Source organism: Rhinolophus hipposideros (assembly GCF_964194185.1).
Source record: "Rhinolophus hipposideros genome assembly, chromosome: 16".
Lineage (NCBI taxonomy): Eukaryota > Metazoa > Chordata > Mammalia > Chiroptera > Rhinolophidae > Rhinolophus > Rhinolophus hipposideros.
Window position 1 is genome coordinate 28,804,166 of NC_138062.1, and position 18,060 is coordinate 28,822,225.

The window sequence follows — 18,060 nt, forward strand, 5'->3', positions numbered from 1 at the left end:
TCAAACTAGCAATGACATTTTTCACAGAAATAGAACATATAATCCTAAAATTTATATGGAACCATAAAAGACGCCGAATAGCCATGGCAATCTTGAGAAATAAGAACAAAGTGGGAGGTATCACACTACCTGATACCAAATTGTACTATAAGGCAATAATGATGAAAACAGCATAGTATTGGCATAAAAACAGACACATAGATCAATGGAACAGAATAGAGAGCCCCAAAATAAATCCATACCTATATGGTCACTTAATCTATGACAATGGAAGCGAGAATTTAGGGTAAAGACAATCTAGTCAATAAATGATGCTGGGAAAACTGGACTGACCCAGGCAGAAAAATGAAGCTGGACCACCTCCTTATGACATATATGAGAATAAATTCAAAACGGATTAAAGACTTAAAAGTAAGATCTGAAACCATAAAACTCCTAGAGAAAATATAGTAATTAATTTGCAGACATTATCCTTAGTAATATTTCTACTGATATATCCCCTCGGGCAATGGAAATATAAGAAAAAATAAACATGGGATTACGTCAAACTAAAAAGTTTTTTCACAGCAAAGAAAACCATCAATAAAATCATAAGGCATCCTACTGAATGGGAGAAGATAATTGTCAGTGATACATCTGATAAGGGGTTAATATCCAAAATTTATTAAAAAAAAAAAAAAAAAACTAATTCAACTCAACACCAAAAAACCAAACAACCCAATTAAAAAAATGGTCAGAAGTGCTTACGGAGGCAAAGAAGGTGACCCAAGTAAGTGAAGAACCCAGGTGGGGACAGTAGCACACTAGGGAACACATGTCTCATATAAGAGGCGCAGCCTCGCCACAGGACACCCAACTGTAGTCAGGGCTCAAGGGGACCAGGCTTGATTCTTTAAGAGAAGCCTGACATCCTTATTTCTTCATGAGTCTCCAAAACTTTCGATGTTCACTCAACATATGGAGGTAAACTAAACATATCAAGGAGCCATAATTAGTCTATGGCCCACTTGGGATGTTTTATCTGCTGTTTCCAAACGTTTGTGTATAATGTGAATATTTGTATGTAAAATCTTTCTGTTTTTTAGTATCATATGCTTCATTAAAAAACTGGGCCCCAACATGCAATAAAACTGTCATTTAGACTCATTACACCCACAAAAATAAATAAATAAATAAATAAATAAAAAATAAAAAATAAAAAAATGGTCAGAGGACATGAAGAGACATTTTTCTAAGAAGGACATACAGATGGCCAACAGACATATGAAAAAATGCTCAACCTCACTAATCAGAGAAATGCAAATAAAAACCACAGTGAGATACCACCTCACTCTGGTCAGAATGGCTATCATCAATAAATCAACAAACAACAAGTGCTGGCAAGAATGTGGAGAAAAGGGAACTCTCGTGCACTGTTGGTGGGATTGCAGGATTGGTGCAGCCACTACGGAAAACAGTATGGAGGTATCTCAAAAAATTGAAAATGGAACTACCTTATGACCCAGCAATTCCACTGTTGGGTATCTATCCAGAGAATCCCAAAATGCTAATTCGAAAAAATATATGCACCCCTATGTTTATTACAGTACTATTCACAATAGCCAAGACATGGAAACAACCTAAATGCCCATCAATAGATGACTGGATTAAGAAACTGTGATACATTTATATAATGGAGTATTACTTGACCATAAAGAATGAAATCTTACCATTTGCAACAATATGGATGGACCTGGAGAATATTATGCTAAGTGAAATAAGTCAGATTGAGAAAGTCAGATACCATATGATCTCACTTATATGTGGAATCTAAAGAACTGAATAAATGAGCAAACTAAACAGAATAGTCTCAAAGATATAAAGAAAAAACTGATGGTTGCTAGACAGGAGAGGAGTGGGGATGAGGGAGAAGGTGCGGGAAAGCACAAATCGGTAGCCACAATATTGCCACCAGGATATGAAAGACAGTTTGGGGAATATAATCAATTATGTTGTAAAGACTTTGTAGGGTGTCAGATAGGCACTTGTCTTACTAGGGAAACCACTTCATGGACGGGGTAGATAGATGCCTCACAACTGCGCTGTACACATGAAGCTGTAACTGAATAATACCGAATGTCAACTATAATTTAATATATACCTATAGTCACGGGATGTGGAATACAGCATAGGGAATAGAGTCAATGAATTGTAACAGCTATATACAATGTCAGAGGGGTAGTAATCGGGGGAGGGGAGTTATCACTTTCTGATGGGTGTAAATGTCTAACTATTACATTGCTTTGCACACCTGAAACAGAAAAATAAATAAATAAATATTTATTTATTAGGAAAATTGGAAAATAAAATGCCGCATTTCTACCAAGGAGGATGAACAGCTAACAGTATACTTGGGGATGAGGGGAAAGGAAGGTTATAGATACTACCGAGATATTGGTAAAGTTAAAGCATGTATTAAAATTTTTAATGATAATGATCCTACTTATGTATGAGTAAACTTTTTAAACAACTGGGATGAGAGAGGAAATCTGTCAATGTAACCATAAACAAAAAGGTGGGGGGAAAAGTAATAGAAGTGCCTAGAAAAAAGATAGCAGGATAAGTTAAATAGAAAAAATGCCAAAGTTGAACTTTTATCAAGAGAAGGATATTTTATCACTTACTATAGTGTGAATGTTGAATCTATATTAAACTTTTTTCTTTGACTATAAAAAGAAAATTCACAATTTTCTATCGTACACTCCAGAGGTAACTGTTAATTTCTTACACATTCTTCCAGGTTTTTCAGGGTTATACATTTATGTGTGACTGTTAAATATCCCTTTTTGAGTAAAAGACTGGGTCATTTTCTGTTGTTTCTAAAATTACAGCAATATAGCACAGATTTCTAATAAGCAAGATTTCTAAATTGGAGCATTATCTTATTTCCTTGGTTAACAGAATTAAAATTATGATATTTCTTTAATTACTGATTTGGTATAATATTTTTGTACATTTTTACTTCTTATAGTTTAACTGTTTGAATTATGTATATCTTTTGTCAGTTAATTTTTTTGATACCTTTATGTTTGGGATTCTTTAGTTTTTATTTTTTCATTTAATACAATAAAATCTATCAATTTTTTCCCTAAAAAAATAGGACATCACCTTTTATAAATCACAGTCAGATGGTATCAGCTGGGCACACAACCAGAGTACAAACAGTATTAGCTTCTCACCTTTCTGGTGCTCTCCTGTGTCCTCATTCTCCCTGTTGACGTGATGTGCTTTTCATGTGGGTGGACAGACTTATTTACCTGTCTGACCCCTTTGATTTTTTTATTGACCGTTTTGGCATTCATTTGCTCTTTTAAGGACCATGTGAATGCCGAAGCCCTGTCCAGACCTCTGGGCCTCTGTGGAGATTCCTCCACACACTGAGATACCCCCCTGAGCTCATGAGCAGCTTTAGTTTCTGGGACGAGAACTGCTCTCCATAAATAAGAGTGATGACCCATGGTGACATACAGGGCTGACGCGGCTTTCATCGATCACTTAAAATGTACTTCCTTTCATGGCTATTTCTGCCTGGGCATTCATCACTTAGCAGAGGGGAGAATGATTCATTCTCCATCATAATTGAAGCTTACAAATGTCAGGGGATTGTAAGGAACACGCCAACATCACTTTCCTCAGAAAAATCTCAAAGCACAGATCCAGCACTGCTGGATGTGAAATATTTCCTTTCCTGCGAGATGGAAATATTTCCTTTCCATCTCGTAGATCCAGAGCGCTCATGGAGTGCCATATAGAGGAACCTCTCTTAAAGTGTGCAAGGACGAAGGAGCCACTGGTCACTAGAATGCTTGATAGACCTGGCTTCTAGGACCCTCCTCTCTGGGACCATTACTAAGAGAAGCGGAAAGAACATAGAGTCAGCCTCTACTCGATCCAGGAATAAGATGAGTGGGTGCTTCCCTACTCTGAGGGTGCTCCAAGGAGAGCACGTTACAGGCTCTGGGGGATCCAAGAAGAGGAGAGTGATTTCGTCGTGATGGGGAAAGGCAGGACTCCATGGAGAAGGCAGTGTTTGGGACAGGCTATGAAGGCCACACTGAGGGAAGTAGGTGTTCTTGGTGGAAGTGACACTATGTTAAGCCAGGGAGGTAGAAAGTAGGACACCCATTCAGAAAGCATCCTGCCATCCAAATTAGTTGTTACCTGGGTACGTTCAGGGGAGCAGTTGGAAAGGTGGAGAAAAAAATAGGTTGGCACTTTGCTACAGACTGAATGTTTGTGTCAGCACCCCCTGGGGCCTGCACATTTATGTACTGAAATCCTCACCCCTGATGTGACGTTACTAGGAGGTGCCCTTTGGGAGATGATTGGGTCATGAGGATGGAGGCCTCATAAATGGAATGAGTGCCCTTATAAAAGAGACCCCAGAGGTCTCCTTGAACCCATCTACCCTGTGAGCACACAGCGAGAAGACGCTATCTGTGAACCAGGAAGTGGGCTTTCTCTCCCCAGACACCGAATCTGCTGGTGCCTTGACCTTGGACTTCCCAGCCTCCAGAATGTGAGAAATAAATGTCTGTGTTTATAAGCTGCACTATTTATGGATCTGTGATGGCAGCCTGAACTGACTAAGACACACTGCCGTGCTCTCACTCAGTCCCTTTCCATAACACTTGTCCCCTCAGGGACTGTGTTGGGGGAGGATCTTTATTATTTCTGAGGAGTTGCCCCTGGTGGATCTGTGCCTCAGGGACAGCTGACTTTCTTTACACTGTTTTCTGTAACAGCTCTCTGGTCCAAGGGCTTTCAGTTCCTGGAAAAGACAGATTGGGTTAACATTTTCCTTTTATATCCTAAAAACCGTGGACCCAGGAGACCCGAGCCAGTAGATTAGGATCCACTGGCGGATCTAAAGCCCCTTCCCACCTCCCCCCCGTTCTTAGTGTCTGGAAAGGCTCCAGGATGGATGAATGGATGATTTGGGTAAGAAGTAAGGGGGTGGGGAGATGAGGGACACAGACCCTGCGTTTCCAGCAAGAATCTCTTCCCCAGCCCTTACTACGTGTCAGTAACTCAGGCACTTTACTTCAGTCCACATCCAGTCCTCGTTTTATATATTAGCACCCTTTAGCCCAGCTTTCCTGGAAATGGCCAAAGAACTATGTGTAGATGAGGCAGTTAAGTTCTCTCATGAGGCAGAAAGACCTGAGAATTATTAGCAAGGCAATCTTGCTGTCCTGTCCTGAGGGAGACAATCCTTGGGCAGTCTGATAGTCTATGATAATGTAGGCTTCAATCAAAGGAGTTGGTTTGGAAGCAACAAAATGAGATGCATGAATGGAACAGCTTTCGGCTTTTCCACATGGCTTCTCACCACCCTTCAGCCCCTATCCTATTGCTGCACCAGCCCTCCCCTATTCCCTAAAAAGGATTATGACAAGTAATTGTAGGAATGTCGAAAAACAGCAAAGAAAGAAAGAGAAAAGAAAAGCAACATCCACAAACCTACCTCCCAGGGGGGGAGACCACTGTTAGCATCTTGTACTTTATTCGAACCTTAAAAGAGAAAAAGTGTATTTTAGTATGAACATTTAAATGAATGCACTTCTAATGGAACTTGGGCTGGAGAAGCAGAGGTTGGGGGCTTCTTGCTTCCGGTCAGATCGGTCATTTTTCTTTCTTGATTATTTTAGGGGGTGGCTGAGGCTGAACTGGAACAGAACCTGAATCGAACTTTCAAAGCCTTCTTCAGAGCAAATGATGAGGTGAGGTGAGGGGCGCGAGGGGCAGGAGAGTGGGAGGGGGCTGAGTATGCAGGTTGAGGGGCTGCTGAGGTGTGAAGGTCTCTGGATGGCCTCCCTAGGAGAACAGTGGAGGGAAAGGGGGTGTCGCAGGATCTAGGAATGAGCAAGTGGCCTTTCCTATGACTTCTGTAGACAGCGTGATTGGGGTCCTCACTCTACTGGTCTCCGCATTAGTGGGGAAAGGTCACATCCTCGCTGCCACACACCAGTAGGACTTTGAAACTAAAATCAAAGAATGTTTATAATAGAGACGGTTTAGAAATTATACCATTATTACATTACCATTTTAATATACATATGAGGCCTGATAATTAAGTTTGCAAACTTGTTGCAACGATGTTGCTCACCTTTTTTGATATCAGAGGGATTATTCATTATGAGTTTGTACCAACTGGACAATTAACCAATTTACTATTTGGAAGTGCTGAAAAGGCTGCGTGAAAAAGTTAAACGGAAAAAAAAAAAAAAAGTTAGACGACCTGAACTTTTCACCAACAATACACAGCTCTTACCTCACGACAATGCACCAGCTCACACGGCACTGTCTGTGAGTAAGTTTTTAGCCAGTAAACAAATAACTGTATTGGAACACCCTCCCTACTCACCTGATCTGGCTCCCAGTGACTTCTTTCTTTACCTAAAGATAAAGGAAATGTTGAAAGGAAGACATTTGATGACATTCAGGACATCAAGGGTAATACCACGATAGCTCTGATGGCCATTCCAGAAAAAGAGTTCCAAAATTGCTTTGAAAGGTGGACTAGGCACAGGCGTCAGTGCATAGCTTCCCAAGGGGAGGACTTCGAAGGTGACCTTAGTGGTATTCAGCAATGAGGTACGTAGCACTTTTTCTAGGATGAGTTTGCGAACTTAATTGTCCGACTTCATAATTGTTTATCAAAGTCCAAAATCAATTGCTACTTCTAACTCCTTTCTTGGACAACCAAAGTTTCTTAGATTCTTTATCCCTGCAAACCCCAGCCTCCTGTCTTAGGTGTCAGTAGTCACTGTCACTCATAAAGTCAGTGCCTGCTTAGACTCTCTCATGTTTGCCAGTGTTTTTGCCGATCATTTGTAGCATCTTACTCTTTTATATTGAGTTCAATTGGTTTCTTCCTGAAGGACCTTCTTGACAGTTCTCGCGAGTCTGTTAGTAAACTTATAATTTGGGGGGGCCCGAAAATATCTTTATTTTGCTTTCAATCTTGAAGACTAGCTCGAGTATGGAATTCTAGGTTGACAGTTATTTTCTCTTAGAAGATTCTGTCATTGCTGATGAGAAATTGGCCTCAGGTCTACCTGCCCTCTTATTGGTCTTTCAGTGGTGTCTAATTTGCAGTTAAACCATCGTTGAAGTTTCGTTTTGTTGTGTGTGTTTTTTTGGTTAATTTCAATGAACAGTTTTTTTATTTATGCAAGTTGTATTTGGTTGTTTTTCAAATTATTCTGATCTCTTGTTCCGTTCTTGTTTTTCAGTTCCTTCTTTTATATATTTAATCATTTTAAGCATCTCTCTCTCTCTCTCTCTGCAAGTTCTATTATTTGATATTCTTGGAGAGTCTTATTTTACTGTTTGTATGTTTGCTGTCTCTATTCTTACAATGGAACCTTGGTGGGGTGGGGGTAAGGGGGGGAGAGAGTTTTGTAATTTTGGTTTGTGAGCTTATCTTCAGCAGTGCTTACTCTGCACCAGTCTGCTTTACCTGGGATTCATGAAATGATGACTGCCGACCATCCTGGTGGTGGTACCAGCCCTGGCTCACTTTGTTGTTGTTGTTGTTGTTGTTTACGTTGCATCTTGGAGGTTTTCAGATCACACAAATAGTGTAAATGAAAACCCAAACACTATAAAGGCAGGCTATGAATTTCTAAATGAGCTTTTTTTGGTTTTCTCTTAGTACCAAACTAAATGGACCAACTCCGTTGACATCTCTCTGTCATGATGGGTAGATTTTTTTCTAGTCCACCGTTTAACTGAGGACCACAGATGTATTGGATTTACTATGGAGGGGTGGGAAAGATCTCCTTTTTAACTTCCCATCCACCATAGATCTGAGATCTCATCTCTTGTTCTCACTTGTTGATACACCCAAGTTCTTACATTACCCAGACCTGCAAGGGCCCAGGGGGCAGCCTTGGCCCAGAGCTTTGGTTGTTAGCTGCCTCTGCTTTGACCCCCGAGGACTTCCTCCCTCTCTTGGGAGTTGAGTATGTTTGTATAGTCTGATGGCATGCGTATGTCTTTTGCTATGAAGAGAGTTTTCAGATGACCTGTTCCAGCATAATTATTTCATCCATGACATCATTTCTAACTTTGCCCCCCACAGGTTTTTCTCAACACGAGAAATGTTCGTGAAGCTGGTAAGAGATGGTCTTAGAAGGGAAGGGAGATAGGCAGACCATGAGAGGAATTGGCTGAATGTTCAATGAGTGTTTCTCCATCTGCCCGCTCTAGGCAGAAGTAGTCACCTGCTAGCTCTGAACTGTGACTTGCTTAATAAGGGTCCTTGCAGGTGACTAGCACCCGCCATAGCCCTGGGCTGACCACACAACCTCAAGTTCCTTTCCTCCAGGGACCTTTGGATTCAAGATCTTAAACAGTAAGAGCCTGGAAGAATCTTAGAGCTCATCAGAACAGTCCTATTGTCTACTGACATGGACCAAGACCCAAGATAGGAACTGACCTCTGCAGTATGCCCTGGTTCAGGCAGAGCAGGAGTCCGGCTAGACCGCAAACCAGGGCTCCTCTGTCACAGTCCACTGGCCTCTCCTCCATCCCAGCTCCATGTTCCGATCATTTCCAGTTCCGTCACAGGAAGAGCACATTTGTTCTCTCTCCTGCGTTGGATACAATTGAGGAGTGAGAGCTCAGAGCAGATTGGAGCCCATCCCGTGGCTTCTAGATCCAGCACTGTTCCCACAGAACCTTACTTTTGCCCCAACACTGTGGTCTTGCCATGATTCACTTGTATTTTTGTTAATAACGATGATCGCTACTATTTGAGTACCTACTGTGTGAATCAAAGGCTGACCTGGCCACCTTTAGATATATTATTTATAATTCTCATAACATCCCTAAAAAATGCCATTATTATCTCTTCTATAGGTGAGGAAAACGGGGCTCAGAGAGTTAGGGGACGTATCCAAAGGAGCCAGGCTGGAGTTAAACTCTGACTCGAAAGGCCATTCTCCTCGCACTGGTCAAGACCACCTCTCCCTTCCCTTCCTCCTTTCCTCCCTGCATTCCTTTACTCATTTACACAGTCACTCTTCGTCTCTTCATTTCTCAGGCAATTTGAACACACCCATGGTGTGAGGCAAGAACAGATATCCAAACACACGAAGCAGAGTCAGGGAGCCCATGGTCCCTTGGGGAGGCAGATGGCAGTAATTCAGGGAGGGAGAGCAGGTGGGGCTCTGTCTGAGGTACAGAGGCAGTGGAGAGCTCTGGCCTCCAGAGCTGCTCACTGTTGCTTCATCCCAGGGAGGCACCCTGATCACATGTGCCTGTGATGTATCTCACGAAAGCCCACATCACTCAGCTCCTCTACCTCCCAGGCTTCAAGAGCCTGAAAATGGTGAGGCAGTTCTGTTCAAGCAGCAGTGTTCCCAGGCCATGGGGCTGTCCCCTGTGTGATGGCAGTGGTCCCTGGGCTGTCAGTCATTGTCACAAGGTCACCCTCCACAGGACTGGGGCCTGCCGGGACACAATGTACATCCCTGAAAACAAGATAATACTGCACTCCAAGGACACCATGGGTGGGTCCGTGAGCGTGCAGCAAGCAATAGTGTGCATGCTCCCTGTCCTGGGTTTTCTTCCAGGCTGAGAGGAAACTCAGAGCACGCACTTGTAAAAATTCCAAGATTCTTAGTAGAGATATCTAATGAGAGACATGATTCCTTAAGCTATTTAGGAAAGGTTTAGTCTAGGGGAGGGGGAGAGCTGGAGAGCTGGCAGGGCTAGGAAGACAGGTGTCATCCTCAAACTGAGTTGTCATTTTTTAAAGGAGAGGAGGGGTATCGTCAGTCCTAGAGTTTGTCCTGGAAGTTGAGGCCTCTGTGTGGGATACCATTGGGTTCTAGAACAACAGAGACAGCACAGACTTGGAGCTTGGGAGGAGATGGGCTAATTGTGGAAAAGAGACAATGAATGAAGGAGTACCTGGGACGTAAGAGGCAATTAGAAATTTAACTTCAATTGAAAAGGCCAGTTAGTTGCTGGGACACCTGGCCCGGGCCTGGGAGAGGAAACAAGTGACTTTTTGCAGGAGGATTACTGGTGGGATCACCAGAAAATCCCAGCCCCAGCAAGCTCATGACTGAGGAGGAAATCCAGTTCTATGTGCAGCAGTTCAAGAAGTCTGGTTTCAGGTAAACAGAATGGTGCCCCAAACACAGAAGAGAGATGGTCAGCAAAGGGGCTCTTGTGCTCTCAGGGTGCAGGGCAAGGCCCAGTTCCCCTCCACCACAGCCTCCATGAATGTCTGGCTAGCCTCTTCTTAAATGCCTCCAGTATTGGGAGACTCACCACTTCCCGATGCTCTGCCTACTCTCATTTGGGATAGGTCACTTCGCTCTGCCTTATGCTCAGAGCAGACATTTTTAATCTCTATTCAGTCATGACCCCTGTGAGAATTAGATGACAGTTCTGAGTTCTTCCTTCAGGAAAAAAAAAGAAAAAACCCAGAAAGTCAAAAATTGCATACGTGTTCAGGGGATTTATAGACCTCTCAGGTCTATTCTTTCTCTTTTTATAACAATTTTATTGAGCTCTAACTCAGACACTATGGAATTCACCCCCTGGAAGTGTACAGTTTAATGGTTTTTAGTCTATCCACGGAGCTGTGCAGTCATGACCACATTCCATTTTAGAACATTTTCATCACCCCAAAAAGAAACTCCTTCTGCTTTAGCAGTCATTCCCCTCGACCCCCTAGTCCTAGGCAATCACCAGTCTGCTTTCTGTCTCCATGGATTTGCCTGTTCTGGATATTTCGCATAAATGGAATATAACATGCGGCCCTCTGTCCCTGGCTCCTTCCCCTTAGTATAACATTCTCAAGGTTCGCCTGTGTTGTCATATGTGTCCGTACTTCATTCCTTTTCCTCAGCTCTGTTTTGTGTGAAAGTTGAGAGCCCCTGCCCTGGAACCACAAAGAATTGCCCCAACAGCCCCTTTTCTGCATGTCCCTTCAAATATCGAAACATTGCAGATCTTTGAAGCTCGTGGTTTCTTCAAGGGCCTTGCAGTTCACCATGCTTCCGTCCTCCTCCTCTCCCTTATGCCTCTCTCTGGGCACCTCCATCCTTCACGCCAATGCAAAAGGCACCGCCGTTGTCAGCACAGCCCCGGAAGTCCAGGACACTGCAGCCGTGGCCGTGAACACCTGCGGCAGCAGCCCTTTACACCCCAGCATTTCCTGTACCACAACCTACAACTCTTCCCTACGCTTTTTTTTTTTTAGTTAATTAATTTTTAAGTGGGACACAATTTAAGAGTGTTAGATTTGGGGATAGATTTGCTTTGGAAGGGAGCGTAGAGATAATCTGCTCCCTCCCCTTCCTTGTACAGAAGGGAAAATCAAAAGTCCCGAAAGGTCACATGGCTTGTCCACGGGGTTTCCAGCACATGGAGCCCCCCCCCCCCCCGGAGCCTCCAGGGCCCCAGGGCACCAACAGTCCTAGAGCCACTCTTACCTGTCCTGGGGGCGACGCCTCTGCACCACCTGATGTCCCATTAGGAGGAGACACCTTTGCACCACCTCCTGGGGTCCCTTTTCCGTGGGTTTCTGGGGAAGGGGAGTGGCCTCTGGATGGCACGGGTGTTAACCAAGATCCCCACCGTCTTAAGCGACAGTCCTGGGATCCCCTGGAGAGCCCTGTGCGTACCCAGAAGCCCACTTCAGATGCTGTCAGCCCTCTCCATGAGCCCTTGTGCTCACTAGGATTGTGCCAGGCTACAGGCTAGACTCCTGGGCTCTTCTCTTCCCCCTGCAGAAACTTTGCTCTTCCTGGGAAGATTGGCTCTATGCAGAGCAGCTTCCTGGTGGGGTCTGTAGCATAATCATCTACTAAAAGCTTTCCTACTTTTATTCCTCAGGGGTCCCTTAAACTGGTATCGAAACATAGACAGGAACTGGAAGTGGAGCTGCAAAAGCGTGGGAAGGAAGGTGAGTGTCAGCTCGGTGTTGCTCCCCTCCCCCCATGAGCCCTGTTTGGGCTTCCTATTGGCCCACCTGATATGCCCTTGGGTCAGAGCTGGGGGTGCACAGACTGATCTGCTGGCTTCCTCCTTTCTGTCCTTCCCCTCTGAGCTTTTGGAAGTGCCTGCACTCAAGGGTTTCCCCTTAGGACCACTTTTACTGATGCTTCTCTTGGAACGGTAGAGGTTGGCCTTGTGGGTGGAGCAGGTGTCCGTGCAGGTGAGTGCTGCATCCCTCTGGAAGGCCCAGGTCTCCTGGGGGTGCCTCAGCTCAGGGCAGCAGATGGTCCAGGGGTGACCAAAGGTGACAGGATCAGGGAGCCCCCAGTTCACAGAAGGAGCATTAGGTTCTCTCAGAAAGACGGGGCTTTAGCCTCTGGCTTTGTCCTCTTGACCAAGTCAGTCTAAGTCTCAATTTCCTCATTTGTCAGGCAGAAGATGGTTTCCAATCTCTGGTCTGCAAAGGGAGTAATGGGGTCCCTAGTTTACATTCAAAACTGAAGGGCAGTTGCATGTTCGCATTCCTCAGCTCAGTCAGTAGTGCTGGTTATCTCGTTGATGCACTCAAATGTGAACTCTCTGTATGTCAGGCACTGTGCTAGACCGTGGAGACACCAGGGGAATGAAACAGATGAGGTCCTGACCACATGGGTTAGGTCTGGAGACAGTACAGCATAGTGGTTAAGAGCAGGCTGCACAGCAAGTCGCCCTAGATCTAATTCCTGTGTGACCTTGGGCAAGACACTTAACTACTCTGTTCTCTGTTGCTGCGTCTGTAATATGGAAATGACAAGGATAGTGCCTACCTCGTAGAGCTGTGTAAAGATAAAATGGGTTAACGCACATCAAATGCTTAGAACAGTGCCTAGCACGTAGTAGTAGGTCACTTAATGCTCGTTATCCTTACCATCACTTTAATCTGTGATCGACGAAAATTACAAAACTGCAGTTTGATAGGCAAAATCTCTCAAAGCATGGAGGGACATAATGACAAAGTCTTTGGGAAGGCGAATCCCAATGGTGCACAAGTTGGGAACCCCTTCCCCTTCTTCTGCGGTTACCTTCCAGATTTTCCTCCTCTCCCACTTCCTCCCATGCCCCCACCACCAGTTTACATTTTGACTGGGAACATTCTAGAGCTTACACAACCCCACAGCAGCCTCAGGATGAATTTCAGCAACAAAAGCACTTTTGAATGTCCCCTGATACTTCTTCATTTGAAGGACGGGGTGCGGTGAGAAGCACATGGTTCTGCATATAAGTTAAAAAAAATAGTGCAGATTCCATAACCAGGTACAAATTGAAGCTGTTTGAAAGTTGTAATGGTAGACTGAGAACAAAGAGAATAAATGGAGGCTTTCAGGACCTCGCCACGTCCCCTTTGTCAATAGATAATGGGGAAGCCATTTTTGCAGCCTCTGATGTCACATTGATAACAGTTGTGGCTGGCCCCATTCATTCTCACGTCTTGGCTGCCCTTTTTAAACGTTCATTTAATTAAAAGAAAAAGAATGTTAATTCAAGGGCATCTTTCCTCTTTTCTGGTGCCATCCACGGTTCCACGAATATGCATCGCACAGAGGGAGCCAGCACGCATGTTCTCACTTACACACAGACGCACACATATCACGTTGGTCCCTACACGGCTAAGTCCAGCTCTTAGTTTGCTGCAAAAGTCATTGTGGTTTTTGCAGTTATTTTCAACCTTTTAAACTGCAGTTACTTTTGGACCAACCTAATACATTTGAAAAACCCAATCTTTTCCTCCTGTATGTCGCCTTTACTTTCACACAAAACACTTCACTTCTGGTCCCCCGATGTGTGAGGGTTTTACACTTCAGGCACCATTCGCAAGTTCCGGTTATCACCTGTGCTTTGACCAGCGGGCTATAGATCTGAAGTTCCCATGACCCCCTTCTTAAGTTTGATCAATGTTTGCTGGAGGAGCTCCCAGAACTCAGGGAAACTCTTGCTTACATTTACCAGTTTAGTAGAGGATGTGACGAAGGGTACAGAGAAACAGCCAGACGAAGACATGCATCGGACGAGATCTGAGAGGGTCCCGAGGACAGGAGCTTCTGTCCCTGTGGAGTTGACTGTATCACCCTCCTGGTACATGGATGTGTTCACCACCCTGGATCCTCTCCAAACCCCATACTCCTGGGATTTTATGGAGTTTCCTCACGTAGGCATGATCAATTATTAACTCCACTTCCAGCCCCTCTCCCCTTTCTAGAAATGTGGAGGGAGGGATTGAAAACTCCAAGCTTCTCATGATGGCTTGGTCTCTCTGGTGACCAGTCCCCACCCAGGAGCCACCTCATTGGGGCAAAAGATGTCCCTAATGGTCTTATCACTTAGGAATTGACGAGGATTCTAGGAGCCCTGTTTCAGGGACAGGGGCAAAGACAGATAAAACAGGAAATGCTCCCAGAGCGCTTGTCACTTAGGACTTTCCAAGGCTTGCAGAAGCTCTGTGCCAGGGCCTGGAGGCAGCGAGCGATACAGACGTTTTCTTTTATCTGACGTCGTCCTTCTAGATCTCTAGTAACAGCAATGCCTCCTTCAAGCACAGCATGCCGGAAACAAAGCCAGGGCCACAGTGGCTCTGCTGGGGGTCTTTTTCGGGGGGGAGTTAGTGGACGAAACCACATAGCATGAAAATGAAGCATGTCTCCTTGCCTGGGGGATGGAAGGTAAGAAGGGGACATTTCTTCCTTCTCCGGCTGCACCTGCTTCCCGTTACCTCTCCCCAGATCCTGATTCCGGCCCTGATGGTAGTCGCAGAGAAGGACAGAGTGCTCCTTCCTGAGATGACCAAGCATATGGAGGACTGGGTAAGGAAATGGTGCTGCCCGGGGGCCATCAGTGCTTCCTGGGAGAGGGCACAGGTGCCCCGGAAGAAAGGTGGCAGCTGAGGACAGAGTGGGATATTGGGTTGAACAACTTGCTTAACACAGGGCTTCATCGGTAGCAACAAAAATGACTGATGCTTCCTTTTCCCTGCACTGATGGAGTCTCTCATTCATTCACTCACTCATTCATTCCCTCATTCATTCATTTCATGGGTTTTTACTGTGTCAGAACCGAGCTAGATACAAGGAGGTAAAGATGAGCTCCAGAGCCGGCCCTCTAGGAGCTCATCCCGGACTCGGGAGAAGTGAAGAAGAGGACACGGTTGGAAATGGGGACTTCACAGAGGTGCTGACCATTGCATCTGGACCTGATGACCAACTAAGCATTGCCAGGCAGAGAGAGAGCAAACATGGGGAGAAGGAGACAGGTTGTTGAGATGCGAGGGGCATGCCTGCTTGGAGAATGGCAGGAGCTCGATGAGGCTGGAAGATCTTGCTGAGCCTGCTAGGCCTGGCCGCGCCGTGTGGACCCAGTGGGCAGAGAGCCTCTGAATGGGGAGTGATGGGCATCAAACCCGTGGGTTGGAAGCTCACTGTGTTCAAAGTGTGGAGGTTGGTAGCTACTGGGGAGGCCTGCACGTGGGTGACCGTGGACTGGCCAGCTGCTGGGAGGCCCATCCATTTGTCTGTGGCTTTATTAGCATCAGCAGGCACAGTGGAGAGGGTGCGTTTGGTTAGAGCCTTGCAGGCTCTGGATCGAGCCCAAGGAAAGACTACAGGAAGCTCTGAGAGCCTCTGGGAACTTCCTTTCTGCTCCTAACCCTTGAAGGTTTCGTAAACACTCAAGTTCTTCAGGTGGCCCTTTCCGGTCCTTGCAGCTGACTGCTAACCTCATCGACGTATTATGCTTGGAAGGGGCAGCTCTTACCTTGGGGAGGAAAGCGGCATTTTTCCCCCAGCATTTTCCCCATCCTGTCCCAGTTCAAGGCTGCGTCCGAGCTGTGGCACGGCTGCTTCCTCTCAGCCCTTGGTGCTTGTTGCTCTCACCCACTGTGGGGATTCAGGTACCAGAAGGAAAGCCAAACAGCCCTGCATGCAGACCACCAGGGAGGCAGCGTGAGAAGGGGATACAGTCACGTCTGTATGGCGGGAGCCAAGCAGCAACCACGCATTTTCCCAACAGCAAACTGGCTGGGGCCTAAGGATTCTGGAGGGAGACAGTTGTTGAGATGAGTATGTGTCAGCCCTGAATTCAGGTCTTAGCTCAGTCACTCTGTGTAGCCTTGGGTAGGTTACCTAACCTCTCTGAGCCTTCATGTTAACCCCACAGGATTATGGTCAAGGTTAAATAAGGCAATGAGTGTAGAGCACCTAGCACATAGTAGGAGTTCAATAAATGGTGACTCCTTTCCTAAATAATGCAGAGTTTTTCAGGGGGGTAGCCTATGGGGAGCAGAGAGGAAGGTGCCCCCTGATTGGGGTCTCCATTGCATGTTGCACTAACCTGAACCTGACCCATTTGCATTCTGTCATTTACTTTTCTGGGTGGGGTTTTCTTCCAGATCCCCAACCTGAAAAGGGGATACATTAAGGATTGTGGACATTGGACACAGATAGAAAAGTAAGGAGATGGTGTGTGTGTGGGGTGGGTCCCTGGGTGGGGAGATCAGGACTTCCTGTTCACTTTCAGTAAAGGCTTCCCTGGGTTAGCCATTCGCTTTACCTCAGCCTTAGCGTGAGGCAAGTGTGAATGGTCTTTTCTTTCCTTCCCAGGCCTAACGAGTTGAATCAGATCCTCACCGAGTGGCTGAAAACTGAGGCCAGGGACCTGCCACTGGTCTCGATGCTTTAGGGTGTACCGTGTGCCAGTCCGCAGCAGGCACCCCAACACCTTCATCAGTGGGGCTGCAGCCCCCGGTCCCCAGATGGGGCCTTACCCACATCTCTCAGAACCAGCAGCCTTGTTCTGAAGGGGTGTACAGCCAAGAGTGATTTTCTTTCAGGGAAATGAGTCACATCTACATAATTTTAGATACAGGAAAAATAATGTGTGATTAATTCTCTGGACATAAATGCATCACTTTATCTCTAAGAATCGTTAGTATTTTGTGGGGGATCAAAATGAGATGACCAGGAGGTGATTTCTCTTTGACTAACCAATTCATAAGTTTGCAGCAAAATCAGCAGTTAATTGCGAAGCATTTCCAGATATGGGAACTCCTTTGTTCAATAAAGCTAAGACAACCGTGATACTGCTGTTTGTGTTCTTGGGAGGAGGCAGAGTCATTGTTCTAAGAATTTCCCTCTATCTGGCCTCACCGTCCCCTCGCCACACCCAGAAGTCATGTCTTGCTGGTTTGGTCTCCCACTCTGTCATTCCCCACTCCAAGTCCTCACTGTCTCCTGCCCAGAGTCCTACAGCAGCAACTCCTGACTGGCCCCCTGCACAGGGTCTGATGACCGGAATGTTGCAGGGCCTCCTTGCTGGCCTCTGAATGAAGCCCATGCACTATGTGAATCGACTTACCCCGCCTGTCTGCAGTCACTCACCGATTCCCCGCCCTCCAGTGTCACCCATCCTGAGTGCCTGCACACAGCACCCTGATTCTCCTTGACCTCTGCCTGAGCTAATGTGTCCTGTTGCCTGCCGTGCTCCTGCGTGCCATCTCCTCCACGAAGTCCCCAAGCTGGGTCACGTGCCCTTTCTCCCTACTCTCCTAGTATGGTCTGCTCACGGACATATGCACACGTCCTTTGCGGCACTTTCTGCAGGGAAAGCTTGAGGTGGTGGTGTCTCCATGCTAAATGATGAATTGTGATCAAAGGATATGTGTGTCTATGTGCATGCAGAAAGCTAGGGGAAGGTCAGAAATGTTCGTAGCTGTCATTACGAACCGTGTGCCTGGAGCCTTACATACACTATCATCCTTCCTATTGAACAGATGGGAAAACTGAGGTTCAGATAACTCGCCCAAGGTCATTTGGATAGTTAGGGGCAGAGCCTACATTCAGACACACACCGCCTTGGTTCCAGTTGAAGTATTTACAGTTCCTGCAGATGTTCACCGCTTTCATGTTTATAAGGTATGAGGGTAATCACTTTGGCAGTTTGCCTAAATATGTGTTGTCATATTTACATACAAGGGTTTTGAGGCTAGTACCTACTTTTGAAAGAACCAATGATATTTCTACTCCTGTAAGA

General features: G+C 45.6%; 1 protein-coding gene across 4 annotated transcripts in view; it reads left to right on the plus strand.

Annotated features, from left to right (window-relative positions):
• Positions 1-17,109, plus strand: part of EPHX2 (epoxide hydrolase 2) — a 69,421-nt gene extending 52,312 nt beyond the window's left edge. For all 4 annotated transcript variants that reach the window (XM_081077589.1, XM_081077588.1, XM_081077591.1 and 1 more), the window contains 7 exons: positions 5,691-5,762; positions 8,129-8,162; positions 10,070-10,172; positions 11,902-11,971; positions 14,760-14,840; positions 16,421-16,479; positions 16,632-17,109. In XM_081077589.1, the coding sequence (XP_080933715.1) occupies positions 5,691-5,762; positions 8,129-8,162; positions 10,070-10,172; positions 11,902-11,971; positions 14,760-14,840; positions 16,421-16,479; positions 16,632-16,710 (498 nt within the window). In that variant the 3' untranslated portion in view covers positions 16,711-17,109. The remainder of the gene's footprint in view (positions 1-5,690; positions 5,763-8,128; positions 8,163-10,069; positions 10,173-11,901; positions 11,972-14,759; positions 14,841-16,420; positions 16,480-16,631) is intronic.
• The last annotated feature ends 951 nt before the right edge of the window (positions 17,110-18,060 follow it).